The sequence below is a fragment of the Canis lupus genome, chromosome 28, assembly GCF_011100685.1.
Source record: "Canis lupus familiaris isolate Mischka breed German Shepherd chromosome 28, alternate assembly UU_Cfam_GSD_1.0, whole genome shotgun sequence".
Lineage (NCBI taxonomy): Eukaryota > Metazoa > Chordata > Mammalia > Carnivora > Canidae > Canis > Canis lupus.
This window is the reverse complement of record NC_049249.1, coordinates 8,774,743-8,798,741: the sequence shown is the minus strand read 5'-3', so window position 1 is coordinate 8,798,741 and position 23,999 is coordinate 8,774,743. Positions and strand designations below refer to the sequence as shown.

At 35.2% G+C, this 23,999-nt stretch overlaps 1 protein-coding gene across 6 annotated transcripts in view; it reads right to left on the bottom strand.

Annotated features, from left to right (window-relative positions):
* TBC1D12 (TBC1 domain family member 12) overlaps window positions 1–23,999 on the bottom strand; it is a 122,911-nt gene that overhangs the window by 26,505 nt on the left and 72,407 nt on the right. For all 6 annotated transcript variants that reach the window (XM_038578235.1, XM_038578236.1, XM_038578234.1 and 3 more), the window contains 3 exons: window positions 13,025–13,140; window positions 3,274–3,356; window positions 602–719 (listed from right to left, as the gene is read on the bottom strand). In XM_038578235.1, coding sequence (XP_038434163.1) covers window positions 602–719; window positions 3,274–3,298 — 143 coding nt within the window. In that variant the 5' untranslated portion in view covers window positions 3,299–3,356; window positions 13,025–13,140. The remainder of the gene's footprint in view (window positions 1–601; window positions 720–3,273; window positions 3,357–13,024; window positions 13,141–23,999) is intronic.

Genomic DNA, 23,999 nt, shown 5'->3' with positions numbered 1-23,999 from the left:
CAGAATACATCTCCAACCCTCCAGTCTAGAGAGAAGATAAGGCATATACAAAAATATCAGAAAATAAACGACAAAGTAAAGCAAGTAGTACATTAGTCTCAAACTATTATGGGACATTATAGAAGGGAAAGGTCGTATATAGCAAATTTATGTTTATGAGAGAAGCATATTAAAAATCACTTTAATATTTAACATCTAATAAATGCATCTTACAATGAATGTATGTCTTTAATATTTTCTTTACAAAAACCTGCTATTACATCAATAGTGCATCTTGTGACAAAGGACATGTCAGAATTAAGAAAATATGGTAACAGGAAATTACCATTTCACAGATCAACTAGCATTCAGATGGGTATCTTCAAAGGATAGGTAAGATTCTGACAGGCATAGAGGGTGGTCAGTTAGGGAAGTATGTATTAGAGACTGAGGGATTTATAAAATTAAAGGCACAGAAATAATCATGAAAATTTTCAGACACTGATTCACAGTTTCATTTAGCCAAAGCATAAGATACATGTTGGAAGTAATAAAAATAGAGTATTAGAAACATGAGATCTTTGGAGACAGACTGGAATTCAGGAAAAGTCTGCTTACTTACATTACTTCCCAATTGGGCAGTATTTCATTGATCCAAATTACCATTGCACTTGCGATATTTTCTTCCTGTTTAAATCGTTCTTTCATTATTTTTTTCCTTTTATAGGCTTCTTTAATTTCTGTTTTAAACAAGTAAAAATTAATTCAATACAAAAAAGTTAGGTCATATGCCCTTTTCTATCTAAGTCTAAAAAAGAGGTATTAAAAATGACATTAGGGGTAGCTGGGTGGCTCGGCTGGTTAAGCATCTGACTCTTGGTTTATGCTCAAGTCATGATCTCAGAGTCATGAAGTCAAGCCCTGCACTGGGCTCCATGCTCAGCAAGGAGAGATTCTCTCATTCCTTTTCCCTCTGCATCTCTCTTCCTGCTCATGCTCTCTAAAATAAATTTTTTAAATGATATTAAAAAGTAATTTTGCCAATGGTACTTTTATAATTTACCCTTTCTACTATGATGTCTCACTTTACTAATTAGATTGAAATTTAAAAAACCATTAACAAATACACAACACTCCTCTGAAAATCAGAAGTCACAATTCTGAAATAAGAGGTGCCTCAAAAAGAAAAGTGATAGGGGCACTTGGGTGGTTCAGTGGTTGAGCATCTGCCTTTGGCTCAGGTTGTGATCCCAGGTCCTGGGACTGAGTCCCACATCGGGCTACTCCCTCTGCCTATATCTCTTCCTTGCTCTCTGTGTTTCTCATGAATAAATAAAATCTTTTTTTAAAAAAGAGAGAAGTGATAGATATGTACATAAAAAATATAATTACATCATATTGTCAAATATAATACATTATATAATAATATATTTAAAATATAATTTTTAAAGATTTTATTTATTTATGAGAGACAGAGAGGCAGAGGCAGAGGGAGAAGCAGGTTCCATGCAGGGAACCCAATGTGGAACTCAATCCTGGTACTCTAGGATCACACCCTGAGCTGAAGGCAGACATGCTTAACCTCTGAGCCACTCAGGCATCCCATCTGTTTATACATAATTTAGAACCAATGGGGACTTCAATGGTCAGCTAGCCTAAATGTTTACTAACTGCGTTTCACAAATACCTCAGTAATCATTTTAAGGGGTAAGCAGGAGGTCAAGTAAGCAACTCCTCTTTCTTTAATTTGTTGTAAATATTAAAATCTATATAAGGTTTCTTTTTTTTTAAGATCTATTTTATGTTAAAAAAAAAAAAAAAAAAAAAAAAAGATCTATTTTATGAGAGAAAGAGAGAGACAGAGAGAGACAGAGAGCAAGCAGGTGTTGGGGCAGGGGGTGCGGGACGCAAGGGAGAGGGAGAGAATCTCGAGCAGACTTCCCATTGAGCATAGAGCCTGACCTGGGGATCGATCCCACAACCCATGAGATCATGACCTGAGTCAAAACCAAGAGCTGGAAGCTCAACCAACTGAGCCACTTTGGCACTCCTATGTAACGTTTTGTTGGAGAGAGTTCCACTGCTTTTAAAATAAAAAAGTGTTATAAAATAATAAAATAAACCAAAAAAGTATAGACAGAATGGCTTGAAAGCCTAAATCTAGTCAACCTAACCACCCCCCCAAACTTCACAGTCTTGAGAAAACTAACATTAGGTTTATTTACATGCGGTGTCAAAGAAGATTAAAGTCATTACCTTCCGATTTCCCAATTTAATGTTATTTCTATCATATCATGTTGTTAGCATCACATACTTATCAATAACTATCTTAAACATTAATCAACTAGTAAAGTCAAAGTTCAGAGTCAATTAAAATTTGTTGGGTATGTTAGGAATATTTCAAATTTGAGACAGTAAAATAAATTCAACCAATGTTTAAATGATACAGCTTTTAGAAAGATATAACTGGCCTTATAGGTTTCTTATAACAGTTAAAAATTAACTTTATTTCCAAAATAAAGCCACAAGATAGAAATGTATACATTAGTATTCTATTAACTTAAGTCAAAGAAAAAAAATGAGTTAAAAGGCATGTGTCTAAAAATATATATAGCTGTATAATATTTTCTAAAAGTGTATCCTGAACTAACAATGGTTAGTAAATAAATACTGCTAAATTATCCTTACATTATACTTTTTGGTTGGAGGAGAGAATAAATAAATGTGTGAATTTTTACACCAGAATAGACATTTATGCGCCTGTCCAAATGACACTTCTGGGAATCTAGAGAGACTCCATTAAGTCACATTAGTAAACTCCAACTTCAAATCGTATTCTCACAGTCCTATAGGAAGTTACCTTAAAGTGTTAAAAGTATTAAATTATAATATTTAAAAGCTTAAAAACTGTACAAGTGAATTTCATGAAATAAATTCGTATCACTTTCATTCATAAGTTAAAATAATAGTAGTCCAAGGTTTATGACTGCAATTACAAGAACCCTCTTAGTCTACTGCCTTTCTCCTCATAATAGTTTTATAAAAGTACTTGCAGAAAAAAAAGTATGACATTTTATTTTTATTATTTTTAATTTTTTTGACATTTTTAATAACAGATTTAGTTAGAAAAATGAGAAATCAGCATTTATTTATTTATTTATTTATTTATTTAACAGCATCATTTTAAAGATGGACTTAATTTCTCATCATCCTTCCTGTTGAAATTTAACCAACGGGTTAGATGCCTATTGACATTAGTAAATTAAATATACCAATCAGAGTTAAACTTTATACCTCGTTTTTTAGCCTCGGCCACCATCTCATCATATTCTTGTCGGTGACGTAAAGCTTCTTCCACAGATTTGGCAGGAAGATTTCTGGAAAAAAAATGTCTTAAGCCAATTTTTTAAAAACTAACTTTTAAATGTATAAATTTCTTCCTTTTAATAGCCAAATACAAAGAATTTCTATCCAAGCTTCTTGTTTCATACCTTAAGTAAAAGGTTGAAAAGAACTCTGCATTTTAGAAAATAATCAGAATCCAGGTTGCTAATATTTGTTATATAAACGTTACTATATTTATATTCTGATGTAGTATACTTGTTTATATATTATTTAAATGTGTCAGATTCAGCCAATATTTCTAGGTGGTTTGTTAAACCCACTTACTAGGTTTCTTTAGTCAACTTTTTGAGGTATAGTTTTCATACAATAAATGAACACATTTCAAGAATACAGTCTGACAAGTTTTAACAAATGTATATACTTGGTGCAACCAACATATTAATCAAGATATACAACAGTTCCTTCATTCTACAAAGTTTCCTTATGACTATGACCCCTTTGCACTCAATACTTACCCACCTCCTACCTTAGGCAATTAATTACAACTCTGATTTTCATCTCTATACATTAGTTGGTTGCCTTTTTTTTTTTTTTTAAGATTTCTTTATTTTAGAGAGAAAGACAGAGTAGTGGGGCAAGGAGAGGAGCAGAGATACCAAGAGAAATCCTGAAGCATACTCCCCCTTGAGTGTAGAGCCTGACATGGAGCTGGATCCTAAGACTCTGAAATCATGACCTGAGCGGAAGCTAAGAGCCAACACCTAAAAACTGAGCCATCCTGGCACTCACAGTTGGTTGCCTTTTAAAGAATTTCATATAGATTGTTTTGTGTCTAGCTTCTTTTGCTGAGCATACTTTTGAAATTCATCCACGTTATTCTGCATATTAGTAATGTATTTCTTTTAATTGGTGGGCAGTGCTCTATCCATGTGGATGAATATCTAGATTATTTCCAGTTTAGGGCCACTACAAATAAAGCTATTAAAAATATTCACCCCCAAGTCTTCATGCAGGTATATGTTTACTCCAGGGTACATTTCTCTAGGGTAAATACCTAGGAGTAGAATTCTTGGGTCATGTGGTAAGTGCAGGTATACTTTTATAGCAAATTGCTTCCCACTTTCACAGTGTTAAGATAACATTCTAACAACAAATTTGATAATCAGTTAATCACTTGCATATAATATATTTTGGCTTATAAAATTAATGGCTTTGGACACCTAGGTGGCTCAGCAGTTGGGCGTCTGTCTTTGGCTCAGGGTGTGATCCTGGGATCCAGGATCCAGTCTCACATTGGGCTACTTGCACAGAGCCTGCTTCTCCCTCTGCCTCTCTATCTCTCATGAATAAATAAATAAAATCTTAAAAAAATAAAATTAATAGCTTCACAGAACAGGTGATTTAGATATATGACTATGCGAAAGAAGGACATCTGAGTATTACCATATATTCAAATATATCATTATAATGTCAAGTTTGAGGGGTCAGGTTTTTTAATTTAAAAAATTTTTAAGGGGATCCCTGGGTGGCTCAGTGGTTTAGCGCCTGCCTTTGGCCCAGGGCGCAATCCTGGAGTCCCGGGATCAAGTCCCACGTCAGGCTCCCTGAATGGAGCCTGCTTCTCCCTCTGACTGTGTCTCTGCCTCTCTCTCTGTCTCTCATGAATAAGTAAGTTAAATCTTAAAAAAAAAAAAGGGGGGGGGGGAGTCACATGCTATATGCCTGAGACACCTAGGTGACCCTGAGTGTTTTAAATTTTTTTCAACAGGCTAGGATGGGGAAAGATAAGTGACAAACTTTCAAATGATACATTTTACCTCTCAAGGTAGATTCTTCTTCTCAACATAGATTCCTCATGTATGTTGTAACAAGGAGGAATGACTTAAGACTTCTTTAGACCATAATGGAATAAGAGGAAAAGGCTTACCCTCTGCTTGATTAATTAGAAAAATGAATATACTAAGCAATAATTCCTAGACAATGGACAATAGGCACCACAAGACAGTGATCCTTATGAGAAAGGAAACAAACATGGTAATGCTACAAATACAAAAGCCTGAGCATATAAAGACTGGGGCTTCCAAGTCTCAGTGCTAGAAGGAAGTACCCAGGGCTCATCAGTCTTGCTGAGTTGAGGAAACAGGGTTTGGAGTTGAAGAGGCTGAGACAGCTAGACTTTGCAGATCAGAGCACAGAGAAAGGGGATCTACAGTGGGGGACCCTCAAATTTCTGGCCGAGTACTATTTATGCATGTGTGTGATCAAATTACAGTAGCCAAGGAAAGAAATACCAGAAAAGGAAAAGGCAGAACATTCTCAAAGATCACACTGGTCCATCCAGAGTGGAAAGACCTCTTAATAGATAGGGTATCCAGTGAATAGATAGGATATTGCTTTAGTAGTAAGGATACTAGTCCTAAACTAAAGGCTCTTCTAGCATCACTCTAACAACAATTAGATTAAAAGGGTCAAACCAATTCCAAAGAACTTCATATGAGACTAAAGACAAACAACATTTAAAGGAACACAAAAAGCCCAGCATCCAATTATGTAAAGTCACAAAAGCTAGGGTCCAATAAAAATTGCTAAGGAAGCAAAGAAGCAGGAAAATATAATTTATTCTGAGGAAAAAATCAGCAGAGATAATGCAGAAATATCAGATAACAACATTATAACTCAAGGATGATAAACTGCTGTTGTAAATATACTCAAGAAAGTGGAAAACAGCAGGAACATGATATGAAATACTCAAGATCCAATCGCATCTCTACAGATGAAAAGTATAATTTCTTAACTGAAAAAACACAAAAGATGGGCCTGACAGATTACAAACTGCAGAAAATAAATGAGATTTAAGATATAATAGAAATCTCTACAAAATGAAAGACAAAGGAAAAAAAAAATCCCTTAACCCCCACCCCCAAAACAGCCTGAGTTGTGGGATATGAATCGTATTAAGCAACATAATATATGTTTAACTGACTCAGAAGAAAGGGGAGAGGAGGCAGACAAAAAAAATAGTTGAATAAAGCTACAATTTCTCCAAAGTTGATAAAAAATGATAAATGCAGACACATTGAAGTTCAATCAACCCTAAACAGAAGGAACACGAGGAAATCCACACCAAAGCCTATCATCAAATTCATGAAACTCAGAGATAAAAATCTTAAAAGCATTTCAAAGTAAAAGTATTCAGAGAGCAGATCAGCACTACAAAAAGTGTTAAAAAAACATTCAGTGGCCGCCTGGGTGGCTCAGTTGGTTAAGCCTCTGTCTTTGGCTCAGGTCATGATCCCAGGGTCCTGGGATTAATCCCCACATCAGTCTCTGCTCAGTGAAGAGCCTGTTTTTCCCTTTCCCTCTGCCTGCTGCTCCCCCTGCTTATTCTCTCTCTCTCTCTGAAAGAACGAAGGAAGAAATGTTCAGGAGGCACCTGGGTGGCTCATTTAGTTAAGCGTCTGCCTTCATCTCTGGGTCCTGGGATCAAGTCCCACATCAGACTTCCTGCTAGCAGGGAGTCTGTCTCTCTTCCTCTGCTCCTTCCTACCACACTTTTTTTTTTCTCTCTCTCTCAAATAAATAAAAATCTTAAGAAAAAAATTCAGTAGAAGGAAATAATAGCAGATAGAAATCTAGTTACACAGATTCTTAGAAGATAAAAAGTTTAAAGAAAAAATAACAAAAATGTATGGTAGATGTAATGATTAGTTTTGTGTGTCACTCTCTGTCCCACTCTTCCTGCCTGCCTTTGAGCTGGGACATGGGTCTTCTCCTGTGAACTTGGACTGGAAATTGCACTTTCAGCTTTCCTACTTCACAGCCTTGGGACTTGAACTGGAACATCAGCTCTTCTGGGTCCCCAGCTTGCTGACTGCAGATCTTTAGACTTCTCAGCCTCCAAATTCATGAAAGCCACTTCCTTCTAATAAATCTCTTACATATAGGATATATATAAAGAACAACCTTAATACATGGGATTTCTATTTCTCTGAAGAACCCTAATACATGGGCTTTACAACCTGTAAAGCAGAAGCATATTGCTATAGTCTTATATATTTAAAATGTATATCACTTGAAGGTAGCCCATGAAGAGTCAAGATATAAACTACAGAGAAATTACTAATAAAATATTAAAAATATAGGCAATTCACCAATAATAGATGAAATTAAAAAATACTTGAACAAAATATTTTATCCAAAAGAAGCCCAAAAAATAATTTTAAAAAAGAACCTTGATTGCCATCCTATAATAAAAGACCAATTTCTCCACCTCCTTAGCATCTAGCTTTGTTTTTTAAAGATCTTATTTATTTATTCATGAGAGACACAGAGAGAGGCAGAGACACAGGCAGAGGGAGAAGCAGGCTCCATCCATGCAGGATGCCTGACGTGGGACTCGATCCCAGGTCTCCAGGATCACGCCCCGGGCTGAAGGTGGCGCTAAACCACTGAGCCACTGGGGCTGCCCAACAGAAAATTATTTGATTGATAGCTATACTTCATCTACCTTTAGAAATCTGTATTTTACCAGCAGAGAAAACAGCTTAATTCAAATTTCATTTCTAGTTTTTGAATTATAAATCTACTCTTAAGACTTCTCATCAATTAATACTATTTTCTACCAAAAGGACCTGATCATTCGTTTCAGTTAGAATGCTGCCTGCTTCTCCTGGTGTGAATCTTAATGCTTTTGGCACTTTCATCCCTTCCTGTTTCTTTTCCACAAGTCTCAGCAAAAGAGTAGTCTAGACTTAAGAATACAATTTGGGGGATCTGGTCTTCTATTTATTAAGAAAGCAGAATTTATAGAACTAAATAGATCAATCTCTTCTCTGCACAGTCTCAGTCTCTTCTCATGGTCTAGACCAGTACTAAAACTTTCTGCAATGATAGAAATGTTCTTTTGTGCTGTTCAGAATGCAGCAGCCATTAGCCGTTATGAAGCTACCAGGCACCTGAAGTGTGGCTAGTATGCCTGAGGGAATGAATTTTACATTTAATTTAATTTAATTTTATTTTTGTTTTGTTTTTGCATTTTATTTAATTTTAATTAGACTTAAATTTAGATTGCCACATGTGACTAATTGTTACCATAATGGAGACTACAGGTCTAGACTCTAGAAAAAGGAGGAGCAGTAACTTGCTATCTAAATCCTCTATGTAAGAAAATAGAACTAAACTGTGAATAAGCACAAAGACCACAGATTTTATGTAATACAGAACCATGTCCCCAAACCATGGTTATAAAGGCCTAATTAATGAGAGAATACAGTCCCTTTATATACATGTTACTGTTTCACTGACCATTCACACCTTGATTTTTCCAGATAGTTCCCCAAACTATGTTGACCTAGTCCTGAAAGATTTTGAGAAAAGGCTAGCAGATAGCTTTATTTATATCTGTGGTAAGCACGCCAGTCTTAGCATGAAATGATTTACAGAAAGGAGTTAAACACCATTCAGGAAATAGAACTTTTCAGATAGTCCTATGTCACGTTTTTTTTATTGTGTTTTCAGTTTTTTTTAAGTGAGGACTTATATAATCTAAACAAAAACAGTACATAAATAATCATTGGCTTATTAATTATTCTAAGTATTGGCATCCCCTTCTTCAAATCATCATAAATGCAAAAACCTTGGTACATTGTACATATCCAATAATTATGCTCTAAAGGTGAATGGTTCATATGGTAGGCATCCTACTAATAGTTGACATTCTGAGGAAGCTCAGAGCTTTCAGCACCCTAAAGGTTAAGTAATTATAGGCTAGACAGTGAATGAATAAAACATAAAAACAAATACATATATTATTTTTGTGTTTTTATCTCCCCCCCACCCCCCCAAAAAAAAACCCACTGATTTTGCATTCATTTGCCTGGAGAAGTAAATTTTAAAAATAGGATTATTTAGTCTTAAAAATCAAAGCCTGGGATGCCTGGGTGGCCCAGTGGTTGAGTGTCTGCCTTTTTGGCTCAGGGCATGATCCCAGAATCCCGGGATCAAGTCCCACATTGGGCTCTCTGCATGGAGCCTGCTTCTCCTCCCTCTGCCTATGTCTCTGCCTCTCTCTCTCTGTGTCTCTCGTGAATAAATAAATAAAATCTTAAAAAAAAAGAAAGAAAAGAAAACCAAAGGCTGAGTGAATATAATCACTCAGGAAATACTAAGCACCTCACTCAGTACTCTTAGTCACTCTATGAAAAAAGATAAAGATTATTCTTGGGATCCCTGGGTGGCGCAGCGGTTTGGCACCTGCCTTTGGCCCAGGGCACGATCCTGGAAACCCGGGATCGAATCCCACGTCGGGCTCCCGGTGCATGGAGCCTGCTTCTCCCTCTGCCTGTGTCTCTGCCTCTCTCTCTCTGTGTGACTATCATAAATAAATAAATAATAAATAAATAAAAATTAAAAAAAAAGATTATTCTTATCTCATAAAAATGTAAATTAGTTATGTGGTCAAGAGAAGAAACCATCAATGAATATCTAAGGTAGGATATCATGCTAAAATACATGGTATGAACATTTGCTGCCTTTCAAAAGTATCACATAAAAACCTACACTTCACTTTGTCAGCCTTCACTTGTATCTTAAGGATTTCTCCATTTGGTTTGGTACTGTGTATGCAGTAATTCAGTAAGGAAGCCAGAGGAGGGATCCCTGGGTGGCTCAGAGGTTTAACGCCTGCCTTTAGCCCAGGGCTCGATCTTGGAGTCCTGGGATCGAGTCCCACATTGGGCTCCCTGCATAAAGTCTGCTTCTCCCTCTGCCTGTGCCTCTGCCTCTCTCTCTGTCTCTCATGAATAAATAAATAAAATCTTAAAAAAAAAAATAGGGAAGCCAGAGGAGAAAGAGGAGGTACCTCTATCCACTGGTGGTTTTTAAAAAGTCCTATAAGCATCACTGATTTAAAACATAGAAGAGGCTCACAACAACACAGTCACCTTGTATGGATGTCCTTACCTTCCTGTCCAAGGCTAGCTTTATTGCAAGGTGGATTAAGATAGCAAAACATAAACAGAATATTAACAACCAAAGGATAAAATTACAGAAATTCCTACATTTGAAATCTTCTGAAACTTCAGATGATTAAATGCTATAGTTGCTTCATATGTAAAGAAGTTCTGACTATAAAGATCTATGCAGTAAATGACTCTGGATGTTTCTGCAAAATTACAGAGACTAAAAAAGGAAAAGTAGCACCAATTCACAAACTTCCTTTGCAAAGGGAAATTCCTCCTTTCCTCCTACTATCACTGTGACCTATGAAAGAGGAAGTTTCCAAAATCAATTTCACACTGAGGAAAAACCTCTTCCCCTTTCTTCAACCGCACCCAGATGCCACCTCATAGATAAAGTAGTAGTATTAACAGAACTTGGCTGCATCCAGAAACAGAACTACAGATTATACAAGGCTCTGCTCCAGCTTCTTAGCCCATGAAGGGATGGATGTGAATTGGCCCAAATCTGCTAAGAGGGTATTCTGAAGGAGATAAAGTAGGAAGTGCCATTTACTATTTATTTATCTTAAAAGTTTGTTTATTTTAGAGAGAGAGAGCGAGCATGAGCAGAAAGAGGGGCAGAGGGAGAGGTGAGAGAATTTCAAGCAGACTACTTGCTAAGTGTTGGACTCCAATGTGGAGCTTGATCTTACGACCCTCAGATCATGACCTGAGCTGAAATCAAGAGTCAGATGCTCAACCAACTGAGCCACCAAGGAACCCCAGAGTGCCATTTAATAAACAAGTTGCACCATGCCTTCTCATCTGGTCTTATCCTTAATAAAGTGAAAGTTTTCATTCTCACTGGTTCTCTAGATCTAGTATTCAACTGTTGAAGTAGAGGAGGGATGAGCGATCAGGTACTCCCATATTCTAACACCATGGAAAGCTTTCGTTTGTTAGCTTTAGTTACATAAATGTAAAGACCCCTCCAATTGTAGAAAGGTGAACAAAAATTTTAAATTACAGCCATCTCAGAACTGAGGGGAACAGTAGCTATCAAGTTGATCTCTATATTACAGATAAACAAAATTACAGAAACAGCATAGAAACTGTAACATTTATTATAATTACCATATTAATTTCAGATGGTAGCATGGAAAAGAAAGTCATTCTTTCAGTTGTTTATACATTTTCAGCACACTGAGATCTTCTTATAAATTCACTGTGTCTAGTGTACTATTTCAAGTTCCAATTTTGTGGAACTGCTTGTACAAGTTACAAGAAAAATTTAAGAGAAGCAGAGATCACTGAAGGTTGAAGTCAAAGACGTGACTGGATAGAAAAGATAAAGCCTAGTCATTAAAGGGTTAGGTAAATGAGAAGTGGATATAAGAATTGCACCTAAGTGAGGGCAATAAAGGAGCAAAGGCATGAAGGCAGGACTTAAAGAAACAGGTTTCACTGCAGAATAAAATATGGCATAAAGAAAAATATGTCCCAAATACTGTTTAGGACAGAACTTTTTGCATAGAATTTTTATGAACTCCTGGGAAGAAATGAACAGTCCTGGTAAAGAGCTTAATCCATTTTGGATGAATTTCAACCAGTTTAAGAAAACTCTTCTGGGAATTTAGTTATCTACCTGTTCAAGCTGACTACCTGGGAGAGTCGGAAGGTCTTTTAACCAGGCATTCTTTTCTCACTCATCTAACCACTATGAACTGGCCTGACAGTAAGACTGAAATAAAACTCTGACATGTTCTCATAACTAAATCTCTGAAAAGCTTTTTTTTTAACCAATGGAAAGGAGTGATGACTGTCTTGATCACAGTTCCTTAGTGTGAAGGAATGCAATAGGAATAAAAAAATAATAATATACTTATGTCCATACTTTCTTCTCTCACAATGTCTAAAAAATATTCAATTCAACCTCTGCCTATTTGGCTCTAGAGTCTTTTATTATGTTCCTCTTGATAATGGGTGGGAAAAGCTGCGGACCAGGAAAATGACAAAACAGGTTAGGAATTTTTATACTGGAAGGAAGAGAAGTCTAAGAGAAGAAAAAGAATATATCCAGAGAGCCCAAGAAGGGGAAAAGAGTTAAGAATCAAGACATCTTGGGGATCCCTGGGTGGCTCAGTGGTTTGGTGCCTGCCTTTGGCCCAGGGCGTGATCCTGGAGTCCCGGGATCGAATCCCATGTCGGGCACCCGGTGCATGGAGCCTGCTTCTCCCTCTGCCTGTGTCTCTGCCTCTCTCTCTCTCTCTCTCTCTATCATAAATAAATAAAAATTAAAAAAAAATAAAATAAAATCTTAGGGGGGAAAAATGTATTCTTTATAATAGTAAACCAAAGAGTTGATAGTCAGTAATTATTTATTTCCAGTTCCAATTTCAAAATTTGGAACTGGAATGGCAAGTTCTTGCCAAATGGCAAGAACACACGTGTCTTACGTACATACTAAATGTTAAGAAAGGAAAAATAATTGCCTTATCTTGTTAAGATAAAGCAGGAGGGTTGAAATAAGAATAGATATGAAAAAGCCAAGATTTTCTGTTTCACACATTGGTGCAGAGATACTTCAAGAAAATATGTATAAAGTCTGGACATCAGTAATATATTCTTCACTATAAGTTTTAGGATACATGACTGAGATTTTTAAAATTTTCCAAAATAATATTTCTCAATATATTTAAATTGAAATTTATATTGAAGTTTAAAATATAAACAGTGTGCCTGATGATAACCAGAATACTTACGATGGTCGATCCTCAAGAATCAGGGCAGTGGTAGAAAGTGGCTCAAATTCAAAATTCTTACGTCTTGAAGACTGAGGTGGTGGTTTACAGGTCCTCCCTGTTCGTGCTTCATACTCCTAGAGTAGATAAAAAATATATATACTTTATGCAGAATCTTTTCCAACTTTGCTTGCATCATTAAATCTGTATCATTAAGGATACACTATAATAAAAGACACATACAACTGATACATTAATTTGATAAAACTATCAGGCAGACCAAAAAAAGTCCCTTTTCCCTGAAGCAATCTAAATCATGAATTTATATTACATATAAAGTATCAAAGTATGTTAAGAGAGTGGGGAGATACAAATACACTAGGTTAATGAGGTAAGGTTTTAGGAAGAGGTTTCTGATTGCCTTCTATGGTATCAGCTATCCAAGTCCAGCTTTGAATAATCTACAAGCAGATAAATGTACTTTCCAACCCTTCAGACAGATCAATAATGGAAATGTTGACACAGGCATAATCCTACTGTGATGCCTTAAAGATCTCTCCCAAGATTAACACTGTAATCAAACACTGGTTTTGAATTTTGACCTACTCTAAATCTAAATACTATACAACTACCTATTTAAAGGTAAACAATTCACCATCATTTCTTATCCAAAAATATGGCAAAAGATTGTGAAATGTACCACTAAAATCATGAAACTATTGTTACAGTATTTTTCTAATTCATCTGAACAGATAAACTTCTCAAAAGAAAGTGAATGTGACGTGGTATGTTCTTGGTAGATACCTTTAAATTTCTATAGATGAGCATTTTTTTCATAAATGTTCACAGACTTCTACTGAAATTATTTCCAGAATTTCAACAAAAATCAGTAAGAAGCTTACAGGCTTAGAATTTCCAGAACCAAAAAAAAAAAAAAAAAAAAAAAAAAAAGAATTTCCAGAACCCACATCTTTCCCTTTCTTAAAAAAAAAAAAAGTAATAATAAATAAATAAATCTAGATTTGGCCATTCCAGGTAATGAGTATATTTTTTATGAAATTCTCAAAGGGGCACCTGGGTGGCTCAGTTAAGTGTCTGCTGACCCTTGGTTTTGGCTCAGGTTGTGATCTCCAGATCCCAGAAAGCCCTTCATTGAGCTCCGTGTGGGGCTCTGCACTCAGTGAGTGTCTGCTTGGGTTTCTCTCCCTTGCCCTCTCTTTCCCTATCCCCATTCACATGAGCTCTCTTTCTCCCAAATAAATAAATAAAGTCTTAAAAAGAAAAGAAATTCTTAAATATTATACAACAATTTCATGGGTAGATTTGCAAGTCTTTACTGGCAGCTAGAGAAGACATTAATTTAAATGAAGAAAATGAAATGCACTTAACATGATCAAGTGATCCACTTACTGGCTGCTTTCCTACCATGGCCTATAATTCTTTTTATATTATCTTTTTCCAAATCAAAGACTATTTCTCCCTACTGAATCAAACAGTTGTAAAATAATAAACTGATGGTTCTATCTCCCTTAGAAATTTGATGGTCTTGCTGAGGCTTAATCTTCCAATTTGCCATATTACTTTCTAAGAAATTTATGCTGCCTTAAACATCTTTAATAAACTCCAGCCTACTTTATAGTTACTGCCAGTGCTTATAAAGGTTTGTATTACTGTTTTATAATTCTTTAGTTCTGCCTCTCCCCTTCCATCTAGTAAAGCTATGCTGTTAATCGGAGAGCTCCTGGATAACTGCACAGGATTTTTAAAGACTTCTTTCTCAAGTTATTTAGGATTATGTATGTTCATTTATACTACCTCCCATCGCAAAGAACTACATAGCTTTTGAGAGTCAAAAGGTCACTCATTTCTTTTTCATAATTTTTTCTCCTAACATCTAGGATATATATATTTAATTAGGTTTCTTTTCTTTGTTACAAACTCAAATGTAACAAATCCCTTTTTCTGCTAGTATTTTTCTTATTAAAAATCAGATGCTAGACATAGATGAGGGTTTTCTTTAATCATTTAAATGGCACTTTGTGGGATCCCTGGGTGGCTCAGAAGTTTAGCGCCTGCCTTTGGCCCAGGGCGCGATCCTGGAGTCGCAGGATCGAGTCCCACGTCAGGCTCCCTGCATGGAGCCTGCTTCTCCCTCTGCCTGTGTCTCCACCTCTCTCTCTATGTGTCTATCATGAATAAATAAATAAATCTTTAAAATAAATAAATAAATAAATAAATAAATAAATAAATAAATAAACGGCACTTTGTTTTCCTACAATGTAACCTGGTCTCACTGACAGACAGAATATAATGATTATTACTTAAAAAAACTTCCCAGGCAAAAAAAAAAAAAAAAAAAATGCTAATGCACACAATAAAATAGCACTTCTAAATCAATATATTAACAATATTTACTGACACAATGTACCATGTTAAACATTTAACACATTTGATGCTTGAAAGAACCCTGTGAGGGAGGCACCTAAGCACAGTAGAGGAAAATAAGGCACAAAAAGATGCAGTCACTTGCTGAAGGTCATAAATGGCAGACAGTATAATTCCAGAGCCTGGCCTTTTAACAATCTATACTTTACTATATTAACAGTCAAGTAGCTGTCTATGACAATTTTAAAAAATGAGATAAAATCATTAAGTGAGAGAATAATGGGGATCTGTAAAATGGGTAGATCAGACTGACAATACACTGATTCAACTAAACATCACAAGAAAAGACCACCAGATGATGTTTCCTCTTATGGTGCACAGTATGAAGTACATACCACAATTCCTGAAATATTCTTGCCAAAAGAAAAAATCAAACTTCAATATGATTAAGCCTCTAGAATTGTGCTCTCCGATGTGGTAGTCAAAAGAAATGATAAACAAGTATGTCACATATGCTTAAATATATGTAGAAAAACAACGGGAATCTGAATGATTAAGAGGTTCTCCTCTTTAATTCCCTGTGTCTTATCATATCATAAAAATCCCCCATATAGTTCCTCAACAGAAGTTTAATAATGAGCTAAACACTGTGACCTGGTCCTTTATAACTTTACAATCTATAAAGCTATAAAGGAATTTTACAATATTAAAAAGCAACTGGAAATATCATAGTCCAAAGAAATCAGTAAATAATGCTAGCCATAGTACACTCACCATCTGAAAATACTCTAAGGTTCTGCTCCATTTTCTGCCAACAAAGCTGTTTTAACTGACCTATTTTATGAGTAGTTGGAATCTATCCACTAAATGTAAGAGAAGCAGCATTTAACATATGGAATGTATTTCTATGGGATGTTGTAATGAAGTCTATTTATTATTTTTGTAATTTATTCTTTCTTTTTCACTCAAAATATTCTGTCCTATAAACTATTTTTACTTTAATTGAGATAACTAGAATAGTATGTGAAACCAATGCTAAGGGCAGACAGGCAAACATCTGTAGAATAATTTATTCTGCTACCGTAAAAAATATGCATCTAACAGGCAATCATTCTAGTCTGATCAAAATATGGTAGGCAGTTGTTGTCATCTCCTTAAGTGTAAGGTAGAAAAAATGTCTTACAATTCCAAGGTAAAGAGATATTCTATACATATAAAAAGAAAAGATATTTTTTCCCAAAATTATCTCTCAGAAAAGACGTAGCCCATTTGCTAATAGCATCTTTCATACTAGGTACTTTCTATTAATTTTGAACAGCAAATTATTAGAAGACACATATCTTGAAATTATCTCAATCAGTGTGGAAGGTCACTTGTTGATGAGCGGAATTTTTTATTGTTGTTTGCTTAACTGGAGTAGGAAAGGAAGAAATTAAACGTAAAATATTTATTTCTGGAGTTATAACCATCTGATTGCAAGCTATCATTAAGTCTTTAAATATATAAAATTATATTGTATCAAAAAATAACATAGTAAGAGACTTTGCTATAGTGATAATTTTATACCTATAGAATGAAAGAAAAAATGTAATACATTTGGAAATTTATGGCTTGAGACAAAATTTCTCATAGAAGATAGTACAAAGAATCAAAAAGCACTGTATCTTTGGGGTGCCTGGGTGGCTCAGTCATTTAAGTGTCTGACTCTTGATTTCAGTTCAGATCCTGATTTCAGGACCAAGAGTTAAGCCCCGTGTTGGGCACCACACTAGGCGTGCAGCCTACTTTAAAAAAAAAAAAAAAAAAAAAAAAAAAGGGCACTGTATCTTCTACAGCTTGGACAAAAGTGAAAATAATGTGCTCCGGGGTTAGAGACCCCAAAACCAGTTACAGTGATCACAGTGATGCTAAACATTGATGTTGAAGATATAACACAGTTTTTTTTTTCTTTTTTAATAACACAGTTTTGAACAGGAAAGTACTAGTTCTTTTTTTTTTAATTTTTATTTATTTATGATAGTCAGAGAGAGAGAGAGAGAGGCAGAGACACAGGCAGAGGGAGAAGCAGGCTCCATGCACCGGGAGCCCGATGTGGGATTTGATCCTGGGTCTCCAGGATCGCGCCCTGGGTCAAAGGCAGGCGCCAAACCGCTGCGCCACCCAGGGATCCCCAGTACTAGTTCTTAATACATTATTTTATATACTATATCGTAATCGTTTGAATATGTAATTCAAAACTCAAAGAAGCATTTTATTTTCATCTACATTCCTAAAAATGACACACACGCATACACACATAAACACACTGGCTAATTCTTTACAAAGATAGGGTAAATTCCCACATGTGTACTGGGTAATTCATAGCACCTTTCTTGCTGAAAATAGCCTTTGTGATGATCCCTGACAAAGGGGAAACAAGATAAGCCTAGCTAGCATCACTCCACTGTGCATGAAGGCCACCCTGGACATCAGTACAGAAAGGGGAAATTCAAACAAAAACTGACCGTTAGTTTACAGTGGCTGAGGAGGGCCAAAATTTGTGTGCCAGAGTAGTGAAAAAGAAAGCATTCCACTGAGAAAGAGCTCCAGGAATCTGCATCGGAGTCCTGCTGAGTCTCAGCTGAACACTAACCTTCAACGTGTAAGGCAAAACACAAGACTAGGCAAAAACAGCACCTGGGATAAGAACAATTTTAATTACTGGGGAGCAGTAAGCGAAAGAGTCCCCAGAGCTCACTTAGAGATGAGAAGTATTCACATTCTTACCAACCAAAATGTAAAGTCATCACTGAATACATAGAACATTCAGGAGAGACCTGAACGTTCAGAACCATCTGAAACTATGCAAGTCAGAAAGAATGGAAAAAGCTTTAAAATGCTGAAAGAAAAAATAAAACAATGAGGGGGGAAAAACCTTGTTGACTTAGAATCCCATACCAAGAGAAAATATATTTCAAAAGCAAAAGCATAATAGTAATAGGAGTGCCTAGCTGGCTCAGTTGGTAAAGCATGCAAATCTTGATTTTTGTGTCATGAGTTTAAGGCCCATATTGGGCACAGAGTTTACTCAAAAAAACAAAAACCCAAAAGCATAGTAACATTTTTCAGACAAAAGCTGAAAGAATCTGTTGTCAGTAGACCTGAACTGTATTTATTTATTTATTTATTTTTTTTTTTCTGAACTGTATTTAAATGAAAATTTTCAGGCAGAAGGACTGTATCATATGAAAAAAGGGGCTTATACAAAGAAATGAAAAGCATGAAAATAGTAAAATATGGAAAAATATAAAAAGACATTTTGGAAAAGACATAAAGGACAAAAATATAAAAGTCACTTAAACATTTTTCTTAAAAAGATTATTTATTTATTTATTTATTCATGAGAGACACAGAGAGGCAGAGACTTAGGCAGAGGGAGAAGCAGGTTCCCTGGGGGGGGGGGGGGGGGGGGGGGGGGGGCTGATGCAGGACTTGATCCCAGGATCCTGGGATCACGACCTAAGCCAAAGGCAGATGCTCAACCGCGGAACCAACAGGTGCCCCTCACTTAAAGGATATTTTTAAAAGATACAGAGCTACTGAAAGCAAAAATATTATCACCGTATGAAGGGGTTTACAGCACAGAAATGAGAAGACAAAGAATGGCAATATGCTGTTGTAAGGTTATTACATCATACACAAAGTGACAAAACACTATTGAGGGTAGACTATGAGAAAGTATCATAAGCCCTACTGCAGCAGTTCTCAACAGTGTCCCAGAGATGCTTTTATTGGGCCTGCAAAGTCAAAACTATATTCATAGTTTGTCAGTGTATTAACATTAGCTCTCCTAGTGCTGAAGTAACATTAAAAAAACTTAACCTGTGGAATCTGACACTGACTCCAAGTAAATAGCGTCAGAAGTGAATTCAATTGTAGAACACCGCACTGCTGTCAAAAGAATTGGTCACCATGCGGGGGGGGGGGGGGGGGAATCCTACCCAGTTGGTGTCAGAAATATTAAGGAGAGAGAGAAAATAGTAGTTTTTCTCGTAAGGAACATGCTGGAAAACACCTGAAAAGTGTACCACTCAAAAGTGTCAAGGTCATAAAAACAAGGAAAAATCGAGAAATTGTCAAAGTCCACAGAGACAAAGAAACATGGTAACAAAATACAATATGGTATTTTATTTTGGATTGGATCCTGAAACAGTAAAAGGATATAAGTAGGAAAACTGGTGAAATCCAAATGAAATCTGGAGTTTAGTTATCAGCAATATACCAATATAAATTCCTTAGTTTTGACAAAGCCCAGAATAATGCTAGTAGAGTTACCATTAATGAAAAATGAATGAATATACAGGAACACTCTGTATTTTCTTCTCAACCTTTCTATAAATCTAAACTTATTCCAATATAATGTTTATTAAAACAAAAAATGATGAAGTGAAGTAACGATTTCAAGAAAAGCAACTGAATAATTATTGTCAATAATAAAAGTCAATCTTTCAAGGGAAATTGAAATTCAGCAAACTTATAAATGCCACCATATGTTTGACAGTTTTCAATAAATTTTTAGATGAAATCAGTGGTGATATTACTATAATTTTTAAATACTGTATAATAAAATATTACATTTAAATGATCTGCAATATGGTAAACCAGTATGTTCCAAATGATCAATGTATGATATTATGAAACCACATGGGGTAAAAACATCCAAAGTGCAGGAGAGAACAATGGATTTTAATATTGCAGAGTTATATATTTTCAGATTCCACAATATAACTTACCTTTAAGAGACTACCACTTGATAGTTTGAGTGTGACAAAGAATATCCACAAATAACTGAAAAGGCTTTTAAAATGTTCTTCCCTTTACAAAAAGAAAACCACAGGACCAAAATGGAATCATTTAGACCACACAGGGTTTGATAACTAACCTAACTGCAGTTTTAACCTGCCCGAGAAATGTAGTCTTAATCAGACAGGAATTTTCTGGTCATTACCAAATGGGGTAATCTGTCACATGGGCCCTCTCCATTCTTCCCACCTCCATTCCCCAAGGAAAATGAAGTAATAATCCTCATCATAAGACCCTACAAGGGGTCATCCCTAAAGAAAGGCAACTTGGCCTGAAATAATCCTTTCTTTTATTTTGCTAATAATGTCTTGTCCCACCTTTCTTCCTATAAAAAACTTCCATTTTGTAAAGCTCCTCAGAGCTCCTCGGAGCTATGCTGTGAAAGGGATGCTATGCGATTAATAAACTGCTTAATAAAGCCAATTAGACCTTCACAGTTACTCAACTGAATTTTGTTTTTAACACTATCTACATTATCTGTTTAAGGCCAGATTTTCTTCCCAGATATAAACCAAACAACATATAGCAAGAAATTGAAAGCAAGAATAGATATATAATCTAGCCTTTTATTAAGCCAGACTTCAAAGAAGGGGGAAAAAAGGTAAAACAATGCCACTCTTCCCACCAGTTTTTTTTTTTAACAGATTTTTAAAAATACAGTTAACATAAATGTTACTTATGTTAACATGTAATGATTTTACTATTATTATTTTTAAATGAATTAATAAATACTTACACATTTTTCAGTTTTAATTTTGGGTATAGTAATAACTGATAATCATCTTAAGCAAAAATTCTTTGAGGTCTCTAATCACTACAAATCCAAAGGATCTGTGAAACTTAAACACTTGAGAACTGTTGGTCAAATCAATCACTAAAAAACTAAAAGGCATATCTAATAAACTAATAATGGAAATAAAGTGGAGTACTGAAAATACTCACTTAATCCAAAAGAAGGCAGGAAAAGAGGAAAAAAGAAACAAAGGCCAGATGGGACAATTTGAAAAGAAATAGCAAGATGGTAAATTTAAAACAAGTCACATCAATTATGACATTAAATGACACTTATACATAAAAAGCTCAGCATATCAGACAGTATACAATAGATTCAAATACATGTTATATAAGAAACCCACTTTAAAGATGAGTAAAAAAGAATAGAAAAACAAGTATCATGCAACCACTAACTGAAAGCAAGCTTCAGTGGCTAAATTAAAGTCAGACAAAAACTTCATAGGTTGATTCATCAAGAAGACAAAAAAAGCTACATGTGTAGCAAAAGGAAAAACAGCAAAGTAGATTGTGGTGATTTTATTATTCCTCTTTCAGTAATTCACAGAATAAACAGAAAATCAGCAAATTATACAGGACTTGAAAAACACTATCTAGTAAGACCTAATTGACATTTATATAACTCACTGCCAAAATCTGCAGAATGCACAATCTTTTCAAGTGCAGAAGGAATATTCACTAAAACAAGCTCTGTCTGACACATAAAACAAGTCTCAAATTAAAAAAGACTGTAATTGCATAATGTATATTATATGACCGTAACAGAATTAAATTAGAAATCATTTACAGAAACTTATCTGGCAAATTGTGAAATATTAGAAAATTAAAATGATAAACTTCTAAATAATCATTAGTAAAAGAAATAAAGAAAAAGAGAAAACATTTGAAATGAAAATACTGAAACTTGTGGAATACAGCTAAAGCATGGCTAGAGGGAAATTTATACCTTAATAACATCTGTTGTTTCCTGATTTGTTAATTTTAGCCATTCTGACTGGTGTGAGGCAGTATCTCATTGTGGTTTTGATTTGTATTTCCCTGATGCAGAGTGATGTTGAACATTTTTTCATGTGTCTGTTGGTCGTTTGTATGTCTTCTTTGGAGAAATGTCTGTTCACGTATCTCTGCCCATTTTGATTGGATTATTTGTTCTTTGGGTATTGAGTTTGATAAGTTCTTCATAGATTTTGATTATTAACTGAAAGGAACTATTTTGAAATAACTAGAGCATCTGTTTTCCTTAAAAAGGTTCGTTCTCAGAAGAAACTATTTTATCAGAGAGTAATCTGTTGGGGTTTTATCAAAGCCTAATTTACCTGGGGGGAAGGAAACACCCAACTTCAGCCCACTCTAGCCATCCTCTCCCACCTAAGGGGAGATGGAGACTAAGACATACTGGTAAAGTTCACAATCCAAAGACACAAAATCATCAAAAGACTGAGGTTTAATCATAAGAGTATAGAACTTTCCCTCCCCAAGCCACCTTACTACTATATTACTAAGGGTCTATTTATCTATTTACTATAGTTCCTTTTACTCAGCACATTGTGTCCATCTTTCAATAAAAAGTTGTAAGGCATAATAAAAAGCAAAAAACAGTTTAAAGAAACTGAATGAGCATCAGAATCAGAGTCAGATATGGCAGGAATGTTAGAACTAGTAGACAAAGAATTTTTAAATACAATGATTGATATGTAAAGGTATTAATGAAAAAAGTAAACATGCAAGAACAGATGGACAATATAAGAGAAAGAGAAATCTTAAGAATGAAAAAATGTGAAAGATAAAAAAATAAACCTACAACAGAAATGAAGAGTGCATTTTCTTAAAGATTTTATTTATCCATTCATGAAAGAAACAGAGAGGCAGAGACATAAGCAGAGGGAGAAGCAGGCTCCCCATAAGGAACCTGATGTGGGACTCGATCACAGGACCCTGGGATCATGACCTGAGCCAAAGGAAGATGCTCAACCACTGAGCCACTCAGGTATCCCCGAAGAATGCTTTTAATAGGCTCATTAGTAGATAGGACTATCTACCAGCTGAGAAAAGAATCTCTGAGCTTAAAGATATCTCAATAGAAACCTCTAAAACTGACATAGAGAACAGACTAGGGGAAAAAAAAAAAAAAGAGTATCCAAGGACTATGGGACAACTACAAAAGTATTTATGTGTAATGGAATATTAAAAGGAGCAAATTTCCCCAAATTAATGTCAACCACCAAACTACAGATCATCAAACAGAATAAAGGCCCCCCCCTAAAAAAAAAAACTATGCTTAGGCAGATCATATTTAAATTGCAAAAAAACAAAGATAAAGAAAAAAATCTTGAAAGAAGCCACGGAAGGAAAAAATAATCTCTTTCCCTATAGAGAAGCCAAGATAAGAATTACATTCAACTTCTCAGAAACCATACAAGAAGAAACAAGAAACATTTAAAGTGTTGAAAGAAAAAAATGCAATGACCTGAAATTTTGTATTTTGTGAAATGATCCTTCAAAAGGAAATTATTATTATTATTATTATTATTATTTTAAAGATTTTATTTATTTATCCATGAGATACAGAGAGAGAGTCAGAGAGAGAAGCAGGCTCCTCCCAGGGAGCCCGATGTGGAACTAAATCCCAGGACAGGGATCATGCCCTGAGCCGAAGGCAGACGCTCAACCGCTGAGCCACCCAGGCATCCCTCAAAAGCAAATTAAATAAATATAAAAATAAAGATTAAAAGAAAATTGAAGGGATCTGCTACCTAGATCTGCCTTGCAAGAAATGTTAAAAGAAGCTCTTTAGAGAGGAGGAAAATCATATAGGTCAAAAACTTTTTTTGAATACAAAGAAAGGAAGAGCATCAGGAAGAAACATATAAAGGTAAAATAAAGGTTTTTATTTTTATTATTCTTAACTGATCTAATAGATAACAGTTGGTTCAAAATAATGATATATTCAATTACAAATGCATTTATATATATATGT